Source organism: Notothenia coriiceps, unplaced genomic scaffold, assembly GCF_000735185.1.
Source record: "Notothenia coriiceps isolate Sejong01 unplaced genomic scaffold, NC01 NC01_scaffold00019799, whole genome shotgun sequence".
In the NCBI taxonomy this organism is placed as follows: domain Eukaryota; kingdom Metazoa; phylum Chordata; class Actinopteri; order Perciformes; family Nototheniidae; genus Notothenia; species Notothenia coriiceps.
Genome location: NW_011352500.1, coordinates 319,934 through 341,294, shown reverse-complemented (window position 1 = coordinate 341,294; position 21,361 = coordinate 319,934). Strand labels below are relative to the sequence as shown.

Here is a 21,361-nt window from a genome sequence, read left to right as displayed (position 1 = left end):
CTCGGGGGGCTTCTTCGCTGCTTTTGGTGTATTTTGTGGCAGAAGTACAGCGCCACTTACAGGCCCGGCATATGTACTAAAGCGTTTCCAGTGGCCTCGTGTGAACGGACACGTTAAATGAGCCGAATGTGTGTGAATGGAAGACTTTTTTGATAACGAATTCGGTCCGTTTGCGTTTGCGCTCCCGTGTAAATGGGGTCTAAGAGGGAAGAGGTGGAACTCAATTGAGATGTTACAAATCCCCCTTCTATCTTTACTTCTGCTATGAAAACACACACTGCTGCGTCTGGCAGAAATTGGCCTTAGAGAAAATATAGAAGTGATTGACATGACATCCACAGGATAGTTCGCTTGTGCAACATTTCTCACTGCGTTACTAGTTCTTGCAGGACCTTTTCAAAGCCCAGAAATACTTTTCCTCCATATTTACTAAAGTATAACTCTTGTTGACATCCCAATTAGTGGTATTTTGCAGTATATTGTGATTTTTACGTTGCAGCTATACTTTAGCTAAAACCATTTTCACAAAGTTTTCTTCCTTTTTCTCTTGAGAGCGCCTTTGTTTCTCAACTTGTGCCAGTACGAGGGAACAGGTAGCTTGTAAAACGGTACTTTGGTAGAAGCTTACACACACGCACATAAACTGTCTATTCCCCTGACTACAGTACCGTATGTGCGGGTGTAATTAGAGAATCTCCCAGCACACCTCAAACGTCTCTCATTAATCTCTCATGAGTGATTAGGCCGCTGCGACGTATGGAACCACGGGAGGTGTGAAACCGGGTGTGAAACTGTTGTCATCTCATATGTTATCGCACTCCGGAGACCGAGAGGATTAAACCACGCCAGGCACAGCCCATTGGCAGCTAATCATGCTGCTAATGATAAGTGAAATATTCGACTGCCTCTCATTACAATGGCCTCACAAGGTCAAGATCTTGTCGCGAACATACAGACGAGCGACGGTGCCAATGTTGACTCTCAGAGGCGTTACCTTTTTGTTCATGTTGTTTTGGTGTAAACCCAGAGTGGAGGCGGGTACAAGCCTGAGTGAAGCCTTCTGAATATGACACTTGATGTCTGATTAGAGCAAAACATCAGGGCAGCCCCCGACTGTGGCGCTCCGATGAGGAGCGATCTGAAGGTACTCGTCTGAAGACGTCATGCTGACCGGGTCGCTGTGCCAGATGCTTGTCGCTCAGCACAGCTCCGCATCAAAAATACAGTATGGAATCTGTTTCCTGCAGGCATCACTACATGACAGATATCCATTTAATTACAAGAAGGAACAAAAAGCAACTGGAATTACTCACCCTCAGCAGAGAGTATCGAATGTCAGCAGCCGTAATGAGAGAAAGATTCATTCTACGTTTTACTTAAATATTAGATTCTATAGCTGAGTTGATTGCCACAGAGTTAAATATGGCCTTCTGTCACCGTTTCTAATAATAACACCAATAAATGAATAATAATAAAGCAAACCAAATTCACGTCCATAAAGGTCAATCTAAGGGTCAGCTCCCTTTCGGGAAAGTTCTGACTCAATGGATTAGAATAGAATATATCTTTATTGTCATCATACAAAGTACAACAAAATGTCCTTGGCAACTCTCACTGCCGTAAACAAAATAGAAACAATCGGTCAAAGCAGCGACTGAAATGAGGCGGTGAAACAGGGTTCATTGTGTGGCAATAATTATAATAATTATATTTATGTATCAACTTTCAAAACAGGCTTTACAAAAGGTTTCACAAATACAAAACCCCTGTAACAATAAACACATCCAACAAATGTAATAGAAAAAAAGGTTTAAAGTAGCGATTTTAAGGAAATCCTTGAGGAAGAAAGCTCTAAGACTGTTTTAGCTTGATCCAGGGTCTGTTAGTAGAGTTTTTCTCTGAGATCTGAGAAATGGGCCTATGAGTTCACAAATGAGGATGGAAGACGGGGCAAGAACATGAAGTACTTTTAAACTAAAGATTCAAACCTTAAAATCAATCCTGAAGTTAACTAGAAGCAAATACAGGGAGACTAAAACAGGTTTTATGATTTCTTTCAGTCAACAGTGTTGCTGCAGAATTGTGTAAAACTTGAAGGCATGAGCAGGCTTTGTTGTTAAGGCAGGAGAATTACAATAATCGATTCTTCAGAAAATAAACTCAGAAGAAAAAGAAACAGAAGAAGAGAACGGGAAAAGAGAACATTTGAAGTTAACGGAAACAGGACTAAACTTTTTTTGTTGACATCATGATCTGAAGTGAAATTGGAATCAAAGATATCTACTAGATTTCTAGCATTAAGCTAAACATTAGTAAATACAGCAAACTGAAATAATGGGGCTATCTGTTATATTATCATCCTTAGGCTCTGTTATGCAGACTCAGGGATACATTTTTCTTTTATTAAATACATTTTCTAGACAATTTGTATTTAACAGTTGTAGTTGCCCTGCTAATTAACACAAATAGTCAGTGAATAAGTGGGTGACCTTCCCTTGTTTAAAGAAATGTAATGTATGTACTACAATTGTTTTGTGCATTACATAATGAGGGCTGCCCTGGATTTAGTTCAGTGGTTATTTTTTAAAGAAATGTTTGGTTTTGTATGCCACACAGATTATTACTACTACCTTGGTTAAGGTTAGCAAAATGGTGCAAACCAGTTTAATTTTTAACTAAACTCATGATATTTTCCTTACCTAAAAATTATAGCCTAACAGAAATATTCCACTATTATTAAATAGCATTTTGTTTTTGGATAAAAATAGGCGTAATTTCGGTTGAGGGTTGGTTCTTTGGACCTGTATACACACATTCACAAAATGTGTCTTAATTGAGTATTTTTACCAAAAGTCTGAGACAGATGGCCACTTGTTTACAGCCAGCTCTGTGCGTCAGCTAAAACAATCAGAGATACAGGACTAAATAAAAGCACTCATTTCTAGTTGTAAGGACATATCTACGTAAATGTTGCGGCTGCATGCTAACACTTATATTTAAAGAATATTCATTAGCCATGTTAAACTGCTGATAAGGAATCCTTTATTGGAATTATGACAGTATGAAGTATATTTTGTGCATGTAAATGTAGTAAAATATTTTTTGTGATTTGGCAAATACGTCCTACATGTTGTCAATGTTGCCTTAATACGTGGAAAATGTTACTTAGGTGTCATTACGTTTTTCTCAAAACCTTTTTGCTGTTATAAATTAGGATAAGATTGAGATGACTGGAAGTGTTTAAAGCTAGAGGCTGTTGTTTGGATTCCAGCCATTGCTACTGAGTTCAGTACCTGAGAGATGTGTTAAATATTCAAAGATAATGGACTTTTCTGGTTCCATCAGCTTGAATTCAATGTTGGCCACATGAAAGTAAAGCCAACAGACAACCTACTGCTCGCTCAGTTGCCGGTTTATTTGGTACACAAAGCTAAATAATGCAGTGTAATACAAAAGCCCTGCAATAATATAGTGTTACTATACTATTGTTAGAGGTGTTGATGCAAGGGTATGTTAATTTCAGAGGATGAGTTGTATTGTATTTCAGAAGTTTCTTTCACATCAAACTCCTACTCACCAAAAAACAAGTTAAACAAACCTGTACATGATCCAAACATGAGGGATGCGCTGTGCTCAATAAGAAAAAAAAACATGAATCAGGGGATGTGAAATCACATGAGAATTGAGTTTGATAGCTCCTCTAGGCTGAACTAAACATCTCAATTACCTCGGGGGGGGGGTTGAAAAAGTACTGCAGTAAAGAGCCGTGGCAGATACAATATTGAAATGAAATGTCAGTGGAAGAAAAACCCGCTAAGCTTATATTTGATTACATATTTGATGGGGCACATACACAAGTAAACGCACAAATGCATCAGGGCTACTGTAGTGCCTGCTGCCAGCCACACTATTACAATCATCAGCCACATATGGAGCTGCTGTCTCGCCTGTGGGGGATAGGGCTGTAGAGCGGGCCAACGGGAGGAAACCGAGAGGACCTCGCTACTCAGAGGTGATGAATGCTCTGCTGCTTATGGAGCCTCCTGCAGTGCATCTGTGAGAGCAGATGAATGGGGAGGAGAGCGCTGGTAAATTGGGTCACACGAACATAGCGTTTCTGGGTAATGCGGTGAAAGCGCTGGAGGAGTGCAGTTGGGTGGCTGCACGTGCGTACAACTGGGGCAGAGCCGCTCCAACTTCTCTCCATTTCACTCTCTCGCGCTCCTGGCTTTATTGAAAAGTTACGCTTTTAATTTGCAGAAACATCCTGAATGTTTTCCTATTTCACTCTTTCCATTTCTCGATGACACTCCTTTGATAATAGTCACATAAATGGACCTATATAAAAAAAGTATTTTTTGCGTTGATTTTGATTTATGATTGAGGCTTTTTTGCTGCTTTTGCGGATGGTGGACAAAAATAATAATACTAATACATGCTGTATCAGGTAGATATTTAAATTGAACTTGTTATGTACAAAGGCAGGTTGTCAATAGCTGATCAGAGTCTCTGTCCAGACCATTATTACATTTTACACTTGTTTTTTGAAAATTCAACAATAATTTACTAATAAGTAAATATTTAAAAACAAAATTTCATATCTTTAATGTGTAATACTTAAACATGTTTTTATCAATCTTTGTTTCAGAAGTTAATTCCTCCAACATATATTATATGTTATGCCTAAAAACAGCGATAGAAAAATGAAACACCTGTTGACATTAAAAACAAAAGGTTTTATCATGTGTCGTTGCATTTATCGTCTCTCCATTCCCTTTTTTGCTCCCTGTTCCAACGCTTTTGATGACTAATCCTGTCCTTGGTGTAAAACGGACAAATGTATCCAATCAAATTGGATTTGGGATGAGCAGCTAAGCTATCCCATTATGTTCTGTAAAAGTACACTTGACCCTATCTTTTCAAATATCTATAGAATATATCCAGCAGCATCATGGATTGGAGGTATTAAGGGGGTGTAGGGGACAGTCCTCTGAAGCACCGTATAACGTATAATGTTTATATCCTGAATGATTGGATTGTTATTTATTTCAATGGGCCTTTAAAAGGAAACTGAATGGCATTATTTTAATGCAAGCAGCTTTCATAGCAAATTAGCAGGATCTACCTTTAAAGAAAATGTGTAAATGTCAATCATTGACACAAACACATCACATGCCAGCTTCCATGTTTGGCCAGAGTGTGTATATGCCACATCATATTACATCACATGAGCTTAGCATGTTCATTGCCCCAAGACATCTCGCTGCTCTAATTCATTAGTTTTGGGTTGTGGAAGAGTCTGATTGGGCGTGGGGGGGGCCGGGAGTGACGGGGTGATGGGGGTCCTTTACCTTGGCACAGATAAGAAGACAAACTAGATTTGAGGGCGGATAGATCTTGTCGGCAGCACACATCGCCTCTTGGCAAGCAAGGCGAGGTCGATATTGAGCGGGAGGAGGATGGAGGGGGGGGGCTTTCTTACCTCCAAAGATTTACAGTATCTGGAGCTCTGCAGCCTCATACTTCAGTGAATGGATGAGCATTTCATACGGAGCCAACTGGCGCAACATGAGTTGAGCTGAAGGTCATTGTGACTCATTCCCAGCTTTGGAAGGTGGGTGGCTTGAGACCTGCTAAATGTATACTACCGATTGGTTTTAATAGTACAAAGACGACTGTGGAAAGGCGGTTGCGACACAAATGCATGGTGCCAAAGACAGTTGATAGTACAGTAGTAGGGAGTGGGTACAGATTGTGTAGAACCTTGAGGCATATGGCAGGGCGCCCCATGCCTCCCAGCTAATTGAGTCCTAATGAATCACTGGTTTGGCATGCTACACGTCCCTTGTGATGGCTGGTGTCATTGATGCATTGGAGAAGCCCAGTCCTCTGGAAGTGAAGCGGGCAGTGACGGCTGCTCGGCTGAACGCGGGAGGCAGGCCCACACTGCCGGCTTCACACTGAACACTTCACTCCCTCACCAGATGTTACAGGTCAAGGCGCAAGCATTACTAGCTACCCGGCTCCACACAATGGAAATAATTGTCTGATGGGCTGGCAATTCACTGGCCCATTTGATTCCAGTAACACTCTCTATAGTCCTGGGGTCGCGGCCTCATTGTCAACTCAACAGGGCCAGGGACACTAGGCGGGGAAACACTTGGTAGTCAATGGGGCCTCACTGCTGTTGTGGTACAATTTACATATATACTGGTAATTGACTTAATTACATATACATTGGAAACATAAATTAAGCTTTGAACACAATTAGCAAAGATTACTATGATTGCTCACATCACTTTTTCTAATTTAAACATATGTCTACTTTGATATGGTTTCATCCTTGTAAACAGAAAAAAGCCCAATTAATTGCATACAGTAAGGGATATTTGAAATAATTGATTTAAAGTATAAGTTACACAGTATAAAATGGATATGAGAGTTGCGAATTACAGCCTCATTATAATGTAAATCATAGACAATATTTGTTCTATTTCCAAGTGTAGGCCTATTTCTATTATTGTTTTGACTAAAACAGGTCCAGACCAAACATATTGGAAAGAAATGTCTCATTTAAACATTTTCCAATTTGAGGTTTTATATGTTGCACATCCGCTTAGTCACGTCAGTGAGAGAGTGAGTAATAAGTGGGGATTGTTCCCATTCTATCGCCCTGTGTGAGGTCTGTCCAAACTCAATACTTTATTATTGACAGAATGATTCTCTTGGAAGATGCTTGAGAAAAAAGGTAATACATTTTTGGACATACACTTATTTGCTTTCTTTAGATCTTTATGTTAGAATTGACAATGCTTTCACGACATTACATAAAAAATGGAGCTAAAGCAAATGGATATTTTATCTTAGAATAAAGACTGGAAACAATAGTAAACAGCTCGCCTGGCCTCTGTCCAAAGGTAACTAAATCTGCCTAAGAGCACCTCTAAAGCTCATTAACTCACATTTTATATGCATTGTTCAATCTGTCCTAAAGTGCACAAAACAACGTTTATGTCAATAAGATGCCAGACTATTTCTTGGCCAGGATCAGTGGCGAGGCAAGAAATGATCCAGCACATAACCTCTTTAAAGCAAACTGTTCTTTGACTTTGATTCGCTTTCTCGACAAGACTTACACTGAACAAAAATATAAACGCAACACTTTTGTTTTTGCTCCCATTTTTCATGAGANTGCTACATACATGAATGCCTATACCAGTGCCTAAAGAGCTTACTTGATACGTACTCGATATCCACATCCAGTAATAAATCATAAGGCACAATGGTACACAGTATCAAGTAAGCTCTTTAGGCACTGGTATAGGCATTCATGTATGTAGCAGGTCACCATAATCTAATACAGGTAAAAACGTTGCAGATATCAAATGTTTCCTTGTCTGAAAAGAGAAACAGGATTTATTTCTGTAAAAGAAACCTCATTTTATTTTTAGCTTTGAAACAACATTTTCCATGTGTAACTTGAAAGACAAGTTCTGTTCAATAAGAACTCCCAGATATTTGTAAGTAGTGACCCTCTCAATGTCAGTCCCTTGTGCAGTACAAATCTTGGGTAGAATAGATGGTAACTTTTTGCCATTTGAAAATATCATCACTTTGGATTTTTCAGCATTTAATACCAACTTTAGTTGATATAAATGGGTTTGTATGACATCAAAGGCAGACTGGAGGAAATCTAGACTTTGCTATACTGTAGAAGCGGAGGAACAATAAATAACAGTATCATCTGCATACAAATGGTAAGAAGCATTTGCTAAATTATTACATAGGTTATTTACATATATGGTAAAAAGAATCGGTCCTAATATGGAACCTTGTGGCACACCCTTTGCTATCGGGAGGAAGGAAGAAGAGGACCCAGAAAATTGGACGCATTGGGTTCTCGCTGACAAATAATTTAAAAACCAACCTACAGTATGCCTAGATAAGCCGATACTGTGAAGTCTTTCTGCCAGGATGATATGATCAACTGTGTCAAACGCCTTTGACAAATCAATAAATAGAGCTGCACAATACTTTTTACAGTCCAATGCCTCAATTATGTTATTCACCACTTTAATAGCAGCAGTTGTTGTGCTGTGTTGTTTTCTAAAACCGGATTGGTGCTCTGACAAAATATAATTTGTGTCCAAGAATAATTTAAGTTGTTCACTGAGAAGCTTTTCAAGGAACTTTGCTACAACACATAATTTTGAAATTGGCCTATAATTATTAACAAATGAGGGATCCCCTCCTTTCAGTAAAGGAAAAACATATGTAGATTTCCATATGTTAGGAATTAAATATTAAGCATCACTTACAATTTGACCAAGAATAGCTTTTGTAGGTTAATATTCTTACTCCATTAGTTGTGGTTCCATAAATGAAGCGTGGAGAAACTTTAATACCTCCATTAGTCGCTACAATGACGGCATTGATTTAATGACACTACCGAGTTAATTGTTGAAAAGGTGAATCTTGGTGGGAAATGCCTCTTTTGTTTAATATTCAGACAGCGATGTGTAGTGCCATTTAATGTAAAATACAGGAACTTGTGGAGTAGTGTGAACACTTGAAGTGACAGAAATAATGTCTGCCTATCATCACTTAATTGGTGTCTTCATGTGTCTTCCACTGAAGCCTTGTTATTCTGTGTTACTGTGCGATACAGGATAACCGTCAGACACACAAGTACACACATTTAAGACATGCGATGATTTGGAAATCACAAGTTGTCAACAGTATCTGCACTAATTCGGAGCTGCCTTCCTATCCTTTCTTGAACTTTCTTCCAATTAATATTTTTCGATAAACAAAAAACAAGCAGTGCAGCATGAAGAACAGAAAAAAGAAACACACAACAAGCAGTTTGAGAGGAAAAAAACAAAAACTGAAGGGAGAATAAACCTCGCCAACTTTTCGGTCTGGGTAGGTTGGCCAGAAATAATTGGCTGTCAGGGATAGTGAAGGCACTGTTCTTTTTCGCAGCCAGACCGAGGAACAATACAAGGACAATGCGGGGGACAACAGGAGGACAGGGTGGAGACAGAATGGCCTGTCGCCTTTGTTTCCATTAAAGCTCAACAAGCAGACCAGCAGAGGGTGTATGGGTCACTGCAGGCCCTGCTAACTCTAATAGACTCGGACGGAGGAGAGAGAGAGGAGATTTATTCCTGCTCCCTTGCATTCACTCCCTGCAGGGTGAAATATACAACTGTCCTCTTACACAAGCTGCAATTTTCATGGATTCAAACTGAGTTGGGTCGTAACACGGTGGGTGTGCTGAGAATGAAGTCTGTTAACGGGCACAGGCTAGGCAGGCGATGTGGACATTAAGCTCACATTCACGGAGGCTTCCACTTATCCCATCCTGGGTGACAAACCCTTCCTGCACCGTCACTAACATAATGAATTTCTGAGGGGCCAAGCTGCAGGTTTTTACTTCCCCGTAATCTGCAGGGGACAATGAAGCATGAGAGGCAGTAGTCTGTCAGCCACTGTGTGAAAAGATTCTTTGCCACCTGACTGCAAAGAACCCTCTGAGAAAAGTAGATATAAAGGTGTGAAGGACTGCGAGCAGTAAACAGTAAAAAATGCCTTGGCGTGCATCCTGATTTGTTTTCACAGACATGCACACACAAATGCTTCTACCTATACAGCACAGAAGACAACACAAACGCATAATATATACACAAAATCCCCCTGTGCACTTATAACACATACACAAACACACAGTCACTAAAAATGTGGCAAAGGCTTAGCAACAAATAGGCTCTGAATTTCATATTCATGAATGCACAAACTCTAAGCCTATCAGCTCGGGCAACAAAGGCAATCCTCTCTGCCATTCCCCCCGACTCACTCACCTTCCTGCAGGTACATGACAGCCTGTGAGTAGTTTTGCAGTGCGTGGTGTGTCCTCCCCAGGCTGCCATAGGCCAGTGTCTTGGCAGCCAAGTCATTAGTCTGAGCCGCCACACTCAGGTGCTGCTCCTGGAACACCACCGCCCGCTCGTAGTTCCCGAGCGCCTCGTAGGTAAGGCCCAAGTTCCCATAGGCGCGGGCCTGGCGCGCAGGACTGCCCGCTTCCTCCGCAATCTCCAGGTCACTTTGGTGGCATCGCAGGGCCGTCTCATACTCTCCCATAGATTGATATACAGTGCCCAAACCGCAGCTGGCGTCACCCTCTAAGATCCGGTCCTGGGTGTCACGGGCGATGGTCAGCTGACGCTCCAGACAGGAAATCGCCTGCTCGTAATTTCCCAGCTGGCTGTGCAGTGCGCCCAGTTCACCGTAGGCCTGAGCCTTGCCTCCACACTCCCCCAGCTCATGAGCCACTACCAGACGCTTCTCAAAACACACAAGCGACTGCTGTAGGTTTCCCATGGCCCTGCAGGTAGAAGCAGAAAACCAATGAGATTAGAAGTCGGATAAGAAACCAACAAGACAACCTAAAGTAAATCTGTCGTTGGCAGATAGAGATATTTCCAATGCCCACAACACTCAAAATAAGATTTGCTTATCTCATATCTAGAGGAAACTGTATTCTTGATTCATACAGATACATAACAAGTCTCCTGTAACAAAAAACAGATAAAACTGGATAATTTCACTAGATAATTGTTGTTGTAAATATAATATATATTTATAACAATGATGATAGCTGCTGATGTGAACAGACTATGTGTGAGAATGGCTCTAAAAAGTCAAACTGAAGCTCTGTTTGTAACACTGTGTACCATCCTTTATTACAAGATGGGTCATCTGTCAAAGGATTCTCACTTCCATCCTCTAGTGTATGTGTTGACAGAGAGGCATTCATCCTGTTCTCAACATTTCATTCCCCTTCACAGCCTTCAAAGTCTTCAAACAGACTTTATTCACATACTCAACAATTGCTGGATGCCGGTTAAAATGGAGCATTCACAGAATAAAAGCCTTAAGCTTAATTAATGATTTGTGATATAATGCATGTGTTTGACTAAGAGCTGTTAGAAGGCGAGATGGGTTTGAGTGTGTCTATTATTCCCCCTAAACACGTGCATGGCTAATACTGTCGTGCGTGATTGCTGTGGAGCCGCGCCGATGACGCACAATGAGAAGAAAATCATCTGCAAAATGAGGATTTCAGCAAGCCTCTTGTGTTTTATTTCCAGTGTAGTCTCCTAGGATGCTATGGGCTCTTTGAAGCATAAGGAAAAATAGAAGGGAGAAGAGCGACAAGATGTAAGAGGTCTCCTTGAAATATATGTGCTTCCCTCAGTTTCAGACGTCTGTGTGCCAAAGCCTCTTTGCATACAGATAAGGCAGGGGCCACTAGGCTTCTGCTGAGACAGCTAGCATCATCAGCAAGGTGTCTCTAAACTATGGTGGTCCTTTATAGTCAGCGCAGCGAGGAAGATAATATGCAAAGTAGGATTACAGTGATTATTAGTAATACCCAGTAAATACAATTATCTGCTTCTGCAACAGCTACTGTAGGGGATATTGACACTGGTGCGTTTTACAAATACTGAAAAGCAATTTTCCTACCCTTGAGAAAAAGTGAGTTTGAAACATTTGTTGAAAGCAGACTCACCTGTGTCCATTGCCTAAGCCTCTGTAGGCCTTCTCCTGGTCCTGCATGCGGTTGAGGCTCTGGGCCACAGCCAGATACTGGTCATAATACTTGATGGCTTCCTCAAAGTCTCCCAAAGCCTCATAACAGTCTCCCAGGTTTCCATAGGCCCTGCCCCTGTCCATCATGGCCTCGTTGCCACTCAGCTGCTGTAAAGTGGCCAGCTGCTGCTCCAGATAGCCAATAGCTTCCTCCATCACGCCTACATTCATTTTAGTGATGCCCATATTCCCGTACACTTGAGCCTCCACTACGGGATCCTTCAGCTTGCGACCTAGCTCCAACTGCTCCTCGTAGCTCTTAAAGGCCATGGCGTATTTCCCCAGAGCCATGTAGACAGCTGCCAGGTGACCGTGGGCTTTGCACTCTCCTGGCAAGTCGCCCAGCTCTTGATAGACCTCCAGCTCCTGGGTGTGGTAGCCTAGAGCTTTGTCATATTTCTGCACAAGTCTGTAGGTGGCCCCGAGGGCGGCATAGGCACATGCCTCCATCCTACGCTCCTTAACCTGAAACAAGACAGAATTTCATAATGTCAGCATGAGGGACGTGATATGAGTGATATCAACATTACATTCCACATGACATTTCCTATTTATATGATGAATGGTTCTGGTATATGCTGTATTGAATTCAATTTGTGTGGGCGTACCTGGTGAGCTAAGGCCAGTTGTTGCTCGTAAAACTGAATGGCTCCAGCCACATCTTTTTTACAGACAAATATGTCCCCGAGGTTCCCCAGAGCTCTGAAGCGAGCCTGTGCATTGTTCAGGGACTGGGCCAGTGACAGCAGGTATTTCTGACACTCCTCTGCCTTAGTGAAGTCTCCCAGCGCTTTAAAAGCCAAACCGAGGTTACAGTAAGCCTTGGCCTGACTCAGTTTGTCATGAAGATCCTTGGCCAGAGCTAAGTCCTGCTCATAGTATTTAACGGCATCCTGGTAGTTGCCCAGACAGTAGTGGGCATAACCCAGATTGTGACAAACTTTCCCTTCGCTCTCCATGTCTTGAAGGTCGGGGGACAAGCGGAGGTACTGCTCATAGTACGGCACAGCCTGAGGGAACTCTCCTCGAGAGCAGTGGAAGTTGCCGAGGTTGCCCAGAGCCCGCGCCTCGCTCTGGACATCCCTGAGCTCACGAGCAATGTTGAGGTGGTTCTGGTAATGTTGCAGAGCACGGTCATGGGCTCCCAGGGCTTGGTAAGCCACGGCCAGGTTTCCATGGGTGGACGCCTGCGAGGCCCGGTCATTTACCTCCATGGAAATCTGGAGCTCCTGGCGGTGGTATCGGACAGCCTGGTCGAAGGCTCCCAGGGCATTGTAGGCGTTACCCATGTTGCCATAGGACCGGCCCTGAGCAGCATAGTCATTCAGCTCCTGAGCAATGGCCAGGTGTGTTTTGTGGAGTTTCAGTGCGGTCTCATAGTCCCCCTTCATCTGGTGGATGATGCCTGGGGAGAGAGGAGAGTGAGCAACAGGATGAAGTTAAAGACCCATTCAAGGGGAAGTTGTAATTGAGTAAAATTCAAGTGCCTAGTCAGCTCTTCATGTACAAAACAAGTCATTTGGTTGTTAGAATATGCTCTCGGAGCCATCTGTTCTCTGCTTACACAACACACTCTCTCAAAGAATTATGGTCATTAAAATGTAGTGCAATCAAACAGAGTTATTATAACCCCGAAATAGAACCTTTTGATAGTCTAAGCTGTTTTTGAGGGATTTACCAAAATCAACACATTTTCCAAAGGGTTGGAAGTGGTTATGAGAGAACAAGAAAGGCTGAGGGAGTAAAAGTGGGTGAGAGTGTGAAAAACTGATCTAAAGCTCAGCGTACTGCTTTATATAAATGAAAAGTGTTGAGAAACAATAAATAATAGAGATCCTAGTGCATTGAGTGTATAATCTCTGATAAAATACCCTCCTAAAAATAATAACTTTACCCTAGAGTCAGAACACCATTTGGCACATACACACAAAACCCAAACAAATGCACCCATACCCACATTCCCATACCGACTAAAACACAGCCGAGAGTAAAGAGACATCAAAGCATATCTACAATATCTCCTTTCTTCCCTCTAAGACTCACTACTAATCTCTGGGTCTCTCCTTTTGCATGTTCACCCAGCCTTTTCAATGTTAATAATAGCGCTGATAATATGAAAAATCGACAGGGCTGCAGGCTGGTGGATGGAGAAAGAAAAAATAGCTGCAAAGAAAATAACATAGTCATTCATCCACCAGCCTGGCCATCACTGCTGCATCAGCATGAAGACTAATGGGCTGCTATGACGGGGGTACAGCCGCTGATGGGACACCAGAAATGGAAACGGTAAGAATGGGTGGGAACGAGTGCTGGAGAGGGGCTCCTGTGGCTTGTGGTGAGCAAGATGGTGCCGCCGGGATTAGTTACCGCCATGTGTGCTTTCCCATTTATTTCATCCGAAACTTGCCACATTATGGGCCCGAACACAGCCTACATAAACAGAGGGATTGAAAATAAACAGACGCCTCAAACAAATGCAGAAGTTATACGATAGATGTGGCTATGCATTCAGATGTTGGCGCTGTTGAGAAGCAGTATATTAGACCAATGAGAATGGAAAGACAAAATGTTTTGGCGCTTCTAGAGTATAAGCCACTGGGCTGCATATTGGTTTGACACTACACCAGGTACGTTTATTCAGACGAATATACATAAAGTGCATACAATCTTTTATAGTTTGTTGAGCATGGAAAAAAATACCCATGGGAAATTTGAATCATCAGTATTTCACTCTAAAATCAAGTCTAAATGAGGAGATTAGTTTCCCTTAAAGCTGCCTAAATTGGGTGCCTGATTGGATTTTTCTGGGAAAACACCATCAAAGATCCTCTGCCTGCTCAATTCAGACCATGATTCAACATGTAGCAGACACCTACGGATAAATCTAAACTGATGTGCTGTTTGTCTGCTCGCTTGTGATCTCAGGTTAAAGTGATACCACCTGAACTGACCTTGTAATCATCAGTTCACTGCCCTGAGGAGTCTCACAGAGGAACAGGGAGACAAGCAGTGCAACAAAATAAAGGAAGTATACAGATTGCAAATGGCAAACTGCTCTATGAGCAATATCCATGTGAAGCTATGGACTCTACAGTAGCAACACACTACAACTATCTTTTCACAAATTCAATGAATGAAATTAGGCTCTATTGGAACAGATATTTCCTACCTCTTGGAAAAACCTCTCAGCTTTGCCTTTTCTAGGATTCTTTCCGAAGAGTGGGAGCATGTTGAGATTCACAGCATGCTAGTTGGAAGAGCACTGACAGCTCTCGCCACAAAGTCACTCCCAAGGTTATGCTTTCCCCAATGGAGGCTGATCTTACTGAGGATATAATGCCTACTGATGTATTAGCAGCAAACATGTTCCATGCTGGAGGCTAACCATGGATGTGGGGCTCTGTGATGGCAAAGGGTTGGAAGGGACAGCAGGGGAAAGAGGCTGGGGGAGTATGGCCAGGTCTGAGGCTTGGCTTGGAAGCTGCAGCCAAAATTGCCATTAGCCTTAGGCTATGCCTGGAGCCTCACTCGAAGCTAGAAATATTTTCTGTCCTCCCCCATATGGCAAGAGGATTTTGGAACCTTGTGGGATTATTATCAAGCATCATAGTAAATAAAGCCATACTGAACATGCTACTAAAAACGGATGAAACACAAAAATGTGGAATTAGTACGGGAATTCTGGCCCAAGTGGGTGTGTTTTCCAAATTACAATCATATCTAATTTGAGTAGTCCTAACATCCTAAGTATGTTGTGCATACTAAATGCACTTGACTGTGACATGTTGAATAATATGGCTTAATTATTTCTTTTATGCGCACAGCTTAAGGTGATGACTGTGAAAAACCAGGACAAAGCACACGCCATGTCATTCAAATACTTTCATACAGCGCCCTATCCATCCAGAGGCCTCTCCATCCCCCCCATAACCAAAGACATTAAAAGCGTGGCAATGTGTTGTCACTTTTCATTACACAGCTGGCTGTACATAGAGGGATATGCAGCAGTGATGACTTTGAAGGATGGTGTCTTGTTCTGAGTAAATCACTGTGTCATTCTTCCAGGGAGCGATGGAGGTCCAGAGCGCCGCTGCCTACCGTCGGCTAAGAGGATTTGACCAACAATGGTGCTGCTGCCACTGAGCTGCCACTAGGAATAGAGTCGAGATGACCATGCTGAGCCAGGAATGACTGGGGTGTGGTTTTCATTTATATTTCAGAATGAGGTCAACATTATAATTTACAGAAAAAGAAACCAGAACAGGATGCTGGTTTGTGGAAATGCTGATGCCTATTCAGGTCTCTCAGCCCATGGAGATTGGAATGTGTAAAATGCTATAAGCCGGATATATACCGGTACTAGCTTTTAACTACGCTTTCTCATGGCGCTGTCTCTTTTATCCTGCTGCCGTTTGAAACGTTGGCTGTGATGCGTAGGTTATGCGGACGCCTGTTAAAAAAGAAAACATTTCAAAAGGGAAGTCAACATTTGAAGTGTATTCCAATGAGACTAAGCAGTATTGATGAAATGTTTGCTCTTATCAGAGCAAGCGTATGTAGTATCACTTCTGAATTCCTTTTATAAATTGTAGATCATTTTGTCACTGTGAGAGAATTAACAAAGCTGCTTGCACCAATGATTTGAGAGTTAGTACAAATGGATGAAGGTTCTTCCCTATAGTCTTGAAAATATAATTCTCATAGCACGTTCCCTAGGTTAGGCTTCTATTTTTTGGTAAAACATATTTATTTTAACCACAAGTTTTAGTCACCATCGAGCAGAGAAGGGAAAACCCCAAATTAAAACGGTTATAACCTAGAATGTGTAACCCCCTCAATAAAACATATGGATAACTATGTTGTAATATGGAGGGTTACTTTCACTTCCACCATAATCCTATCTATGAGAGAATGAAACGGGGGAATGGAAGTCAAAAGCTTCCATTATAATATGCAAAGTGGGTTAACTGGGCTGTACGAGTTGTACAATATAGAATAGTGTGTGTTATGATCTGTGGGGGGAAGCAGTGAGCTGAGGCAGGGTCTAGATCCAGCTGGGGTGTGCAGGAGGAGGGAAGGGGGCGGAGCTGGGGGTCTGGGCTTAAGGTAGCAAATCCTCACTCTCAGACACAGAGATCTCCTGCAGTCTGACTGACAGAGAGACAGGAAGTGGAAGATAAAAAAAGGACAGGGTATGGATAGATGAATGCGTGTGTGGTCGTTAACAGTAACACACTGTACATGCCGCCTGCAGCATGAGCTTAGCTGCTTTCCTTTTCCTTCTTGCTGACCCTCACCACTCCTTTAAACAAACTGTTGCTTTACCGACCACAAGCATAACATCTCCCCCTACTACATTTTACAATAATGTTCCGTCAGAACTACATTTTTGCACCCCCCTCCGTTAAGGAACAGATCACATTTCCTGCTGAATTTGCAGATGTTCTTTATGCAGGGCACCAAGTTGCTTCATGTAAAAGAATGCTACTGCTCTTTTTTTTCACTTAATAGCTCCACAGTGAATATAATAATAACTGCATCCACCGAGCTAAAGTTTAGTGTAAGCAAAAGACTAGAGGAGTATGTTTCGCAGGGCTTCAGTCCAGTTTCTGGCAGGGTCCTCTGTTAGGAGATTGAAGGAGGCCATGCAGGGGGAGTCAGGGAGCGTCTGCTGCTTTTCCAACAAACACATATTTGGGGCCAAGCTGCAAAGATCTTTCCAGGACAGTAACTCAAGACTGGCATCCTTAAGATTCCCCCTCCTCTTTTCCAACTATTCCTACAATCACCCCCTCTCTTCCATTTGCCAGCTTGCTAATATTTACTCAGGATATTTACCCAGTCATTAGTGGTCGGTTTAGGATGTCACCAGTCTCAGATAAATGCATGTTGTTATGTATTCGTTAGGCTCTTTCCCTGTCTTTGCTCCTTACAGCGTTCTTTCATTCATTCTGTCTGGGCCATTAGGCTTGCTAAATTCCTCTGTAAATTCAGCTCTCCCCTGCTCGCTTTCCTGGTCAGATTCATAATATATCTACAATCAGGGCTGTTTCAAAAGGCTTAGGTACAAAACTGAATAATCTCTTTGCCTCAGTGCACCCAGGCAAGTCTGGTCACTGTCTGTGTTTTGTCCATGCTGTGGGCAGACTGAAATCAGTTTTGAAAAGGTACATTATTTATGTATATGCAACCATTGTTTTTGTAGTTGTAATGATGATAATGATGATGATGGAGTTGTTGTAAAAGCATTTCATGAGTAGGGATGTTTATCTTATCTGTTAATTATTCCATGATTCTGACTATTTGTATGCAATTCACATAAAAGGCTGACACTATCACAATCAGATGTCTCAGTGTTGGTGTTATTATATTTCAACTGCCAACAATCATGATGCTTGCTGGCGTGACATTGTTAGTAAATCTGGTGATCAGATGTCTGGACCGAGCATTTTTCCAAAACTGATTCCAACGCTCAATTCTCACATGAACATTGAGGGGGGGAAAGCATTTGAAAGGGGTTTAGCATAAAAGATCTGAAACTAATAACATACAGAAGTTATGTGCTGTTTTAGACACGACTGATTGAATACAGAGCATTACATTGTCGGATTCTGTTGTTTTGCGAAGTCTTCTTCCTGTTGTTTTCTTTTTCCTTTGTTTTTGTGAGCATCAGCGGAAAGCATTCCCTGGGGATGTTAGATAAAAGAAAGGAGGGGGTGCTTCATTAGGAATAGGTTACCTCGAGCCTTTCTCTCTGATGGAGTCGACCTTTTCAAGTGACTTCTTTAAGACCTATGGTCAAATGAGGAGGTGAGAATCGAGGAAATAGCGAGCGAGTCCAGGCAACGACACAGACGCTATCAAACAAAGTTATTCAAAGTCTCTTTGAAGTGAAATGCAAGGGGAAATAATACAATTTAGATTCTGTTTCATGAATACCAGAAATTATGAGCTACATGGGAATCTACCCCTTCAGTCCTCTCTCAGATATTAAATATTGCTGACTAGGGGGTAAGTTGGCCAATTAATGAATAATAAATGGGGCTGGAATGCAACATTCTCATATCCTTTATAGGTCAGAGTGTGCTGAGCCAGGGCTGCTGGTACCGCTGGGCATCATGGTTAGATATTAAAGCATGGCGATCTCTATACTAGTGTACCTCAGAGCCATGTCAGCTGCTGCTCCACCCACACTACACGCAACATTAACGACACGCTGAGAGGGCATAATAAAAGTTTGTTCTTCGCTGTTTCTGCAACTTCTCCTTCCCATCTCCCTCAGTGTTTTTTGCTTTTATCGTAGCTCGTTAATCTTCACTCGATCATCTAACCCCTATTTGTGCACAGCGCAAAGGCAGCATTTTTTGAAGTCTCAAACAATACCCTGTTAGTTTTTAGCTCATATCTCATTGTTCTAAGCAGGATTGCGGGCGCCTCAGACGGAGTAACAATGCACACTCCACTGCCGCAAACAACAACAACAACAACAACAACAATGGGGCAATTACAGACTGATGCTTCACAACCACCACTTCATTCTGTGTTATCTTCATTATTCAGCTCCTCTTGAATCAGCTATTAAAGGTAATTAAGCGATTCATCAAGTCAGTTTCAATTACTGGGAGCTTGACAGCTGCAGATTACAATCAGTAGGGGTGAGAGGAGAGAATGAGAGAAGGAGGCTTCAAAAAGTGAAAAAAGAGAGAAAGAAAGACAACATGTAAGAGATCAGGCAGCATCGAAATGGGCAAAGAGATCGTTCTGGTGTCAAGAGGCTCCGCAACCACATGATGGTGCAGGTTGCCCAGGGCGTCTCCATGGCGCTCTATAGCTACCACCCACTCATTCTTATCTTCTGCTCTGTCCCTAGCTGGAGATCTTTGACACTTCATCATTACACTATCATTAGCCTGTCATGGACAGGAGTAACTGTAGCGTTGCAACTAATAATGAATAGGAGCACTCTTGCCATCGTAATGGCAATCAAACTACAGATAGGAATACATTTTCTGCCTGACATTAAGTCACTCGTAATAAAGCTCACATGCACTGTATGTTCATAAATGTTCTCACTAAAGCTGCCCCTTATTTATGACAACCAGTCACCAGCTCACTTTTAAAATCAGGTGCGTGTTAGTGCTAACAGCACTCCAGTACGGGCGACCATTAGGCCGGTCAAAGGACGACTTCAATTTATGTTTGGCTGATTAACCCCACTCTGCTTGCACACTTTTACAAATTGGGTTAAAGAATAATTCATCTGGGAGGAACTATTATGCCTCTTAGTTGTCCATTAGAGTCAGGTTTACTACTGCATTGATGGCTATCGTAAGTCTCCCAGCGTAGGTTGTAACTGTTGGACTAATTGCAAGAGAATTGGCCATATCATTTTTACTTATGGGTTATCGAATATCCAAAGGGACACCTTGATCCCAAAGGTTTCTTTTATCATTATATTAGCCGACTCCGCAAAGTAACCTTGCCAATAATGATATTCTCACAGGACTTGGCTCCAAGACATTGAATTGTAAAGGGCATAATTGGTATGTTTTAAGTTTCAACCAGATGGTAAATAATTAATTTCAACCATCTCGTTTTTTCATTTATCTTTAAAAAACGTTTTGTTTGAAGACGTGATTAAGTCCAAGCTGGTGTGAAGGAAAGACCATATTATTGTGAAGAGATTTCCGGTTTTTTATGGGGTTTATTTTTACGCAAACAATGTATTACTAGCATTCTATCGCCATACTGCTTCCCTGAACTCACAAATACTGTTGGCTCTAACATGCACCATCTTCTTCCCCAGCTCCCTTGAAGAAGCCCTTGACTCAACAACCTTATGCGTACATTATCTTCTGGGTACCGTTCACCGAGGAACATTATACATACCCTTAAATACTGTATCTAAAAACAGCTTTGCATAAAATAGGGACGATACGGTAACGTACTGCTGTCCTCTGCCTTAAAATACCAAAAACACTCAGGTCTCACTTACCATAAATATCATTGAAAACGACAGTGGGTAAACAGCTCATTTAAATGCAGACAAACAGAGGACGGTTCCCAGCAGCACAGTGAAGACACTAGCAGGAAATGGAAGCTCTCACATTTTATCCCCAAAACAATTAAGAGCAGGCAGGACACCTCACAGTCTTTTTTTCTTCTCATCCCTCCTTTTAGTAGGTTAGGTCATATTGAGATTAAATAACGCTCATAAATCCCCATGTCTCAGTAAACAAACACTAAACACCTACATCAGTCTGCAAGATATCTGCTAACTATTATCTCCTAACTAAATCTAACTAGTAGGCGCTCCCTTGCAGATGGGCACTAATGCAACATTGTGCTTGTTTGGATCAAAGAGGAATCTCAAAGGGCGACACACCAGCATCACTAGATACTGTACATGCTATCAGTGGTTGTCTATTAAAGGGGAAGAGATGATACCTGAATCTGTGTAAAAGGGATTGGAGTACTTTGGGAGATCCCACTTATCAATTTCTAAGGAGAAGTCTCATACTGAAGTCAGTCTGAAGTGTCCCTGAGAGATTCACTCCAGTGATCAATACTCATACATTAGAGTTGAAAATGTTGACTGTTGTGCCCAACAGAACCACTGAGGTGGTGTTTAGAGCAACAATAGAGAGCTTCAGCAAAAACAAGGGGAATTGTCTGTTAAATCTGGTTTAAGGGTTAGGGTATGGTG

The 21,361-nt window shown here is 41.9% G+C and overlaps 2 protein-coding genes across 4 annotated transcripts in view; one reads left to right on the top strand and one right to left on the bottom strand.

Moving 5' to 3' along the window:
* Positions 1-21,361, top strand: part of LOC104952321 (disabled homolog 1-like) — a 90,850-nt gene that overhangs the window by 3,957 nt on the left and 65,532 nt on the right. The window lies entirely within an intron of this gene.
* The window catches only part of LOC104952328 (tetratricopeptide repeat protein 28), a 61,529-nt gene that overhangs the window by 37,975 nt on the left and 2,193 nt on the right, over positions 1-21,361 (bottom strand). Inside the window, exons 3-5 of the mRNA XM_010779139.1 lie at positions 12,264-13,060; positions 11,576-12,120; positions 9,864-10,387 (exon numbers count right to left, since the gene is read on the bottom strand). Of these exons, the coding sequence (XP_010777441.1) occupies positions 9,864-10,387; positions 11,576-12,120; positions 12,264-13,060 (1,866 nt within the window). The remainder of the gene's footprint in view (positions 1-9,863; positions 10,388-11,575; positions 12,121-12,263; positions 13,061-21,361) is intronic.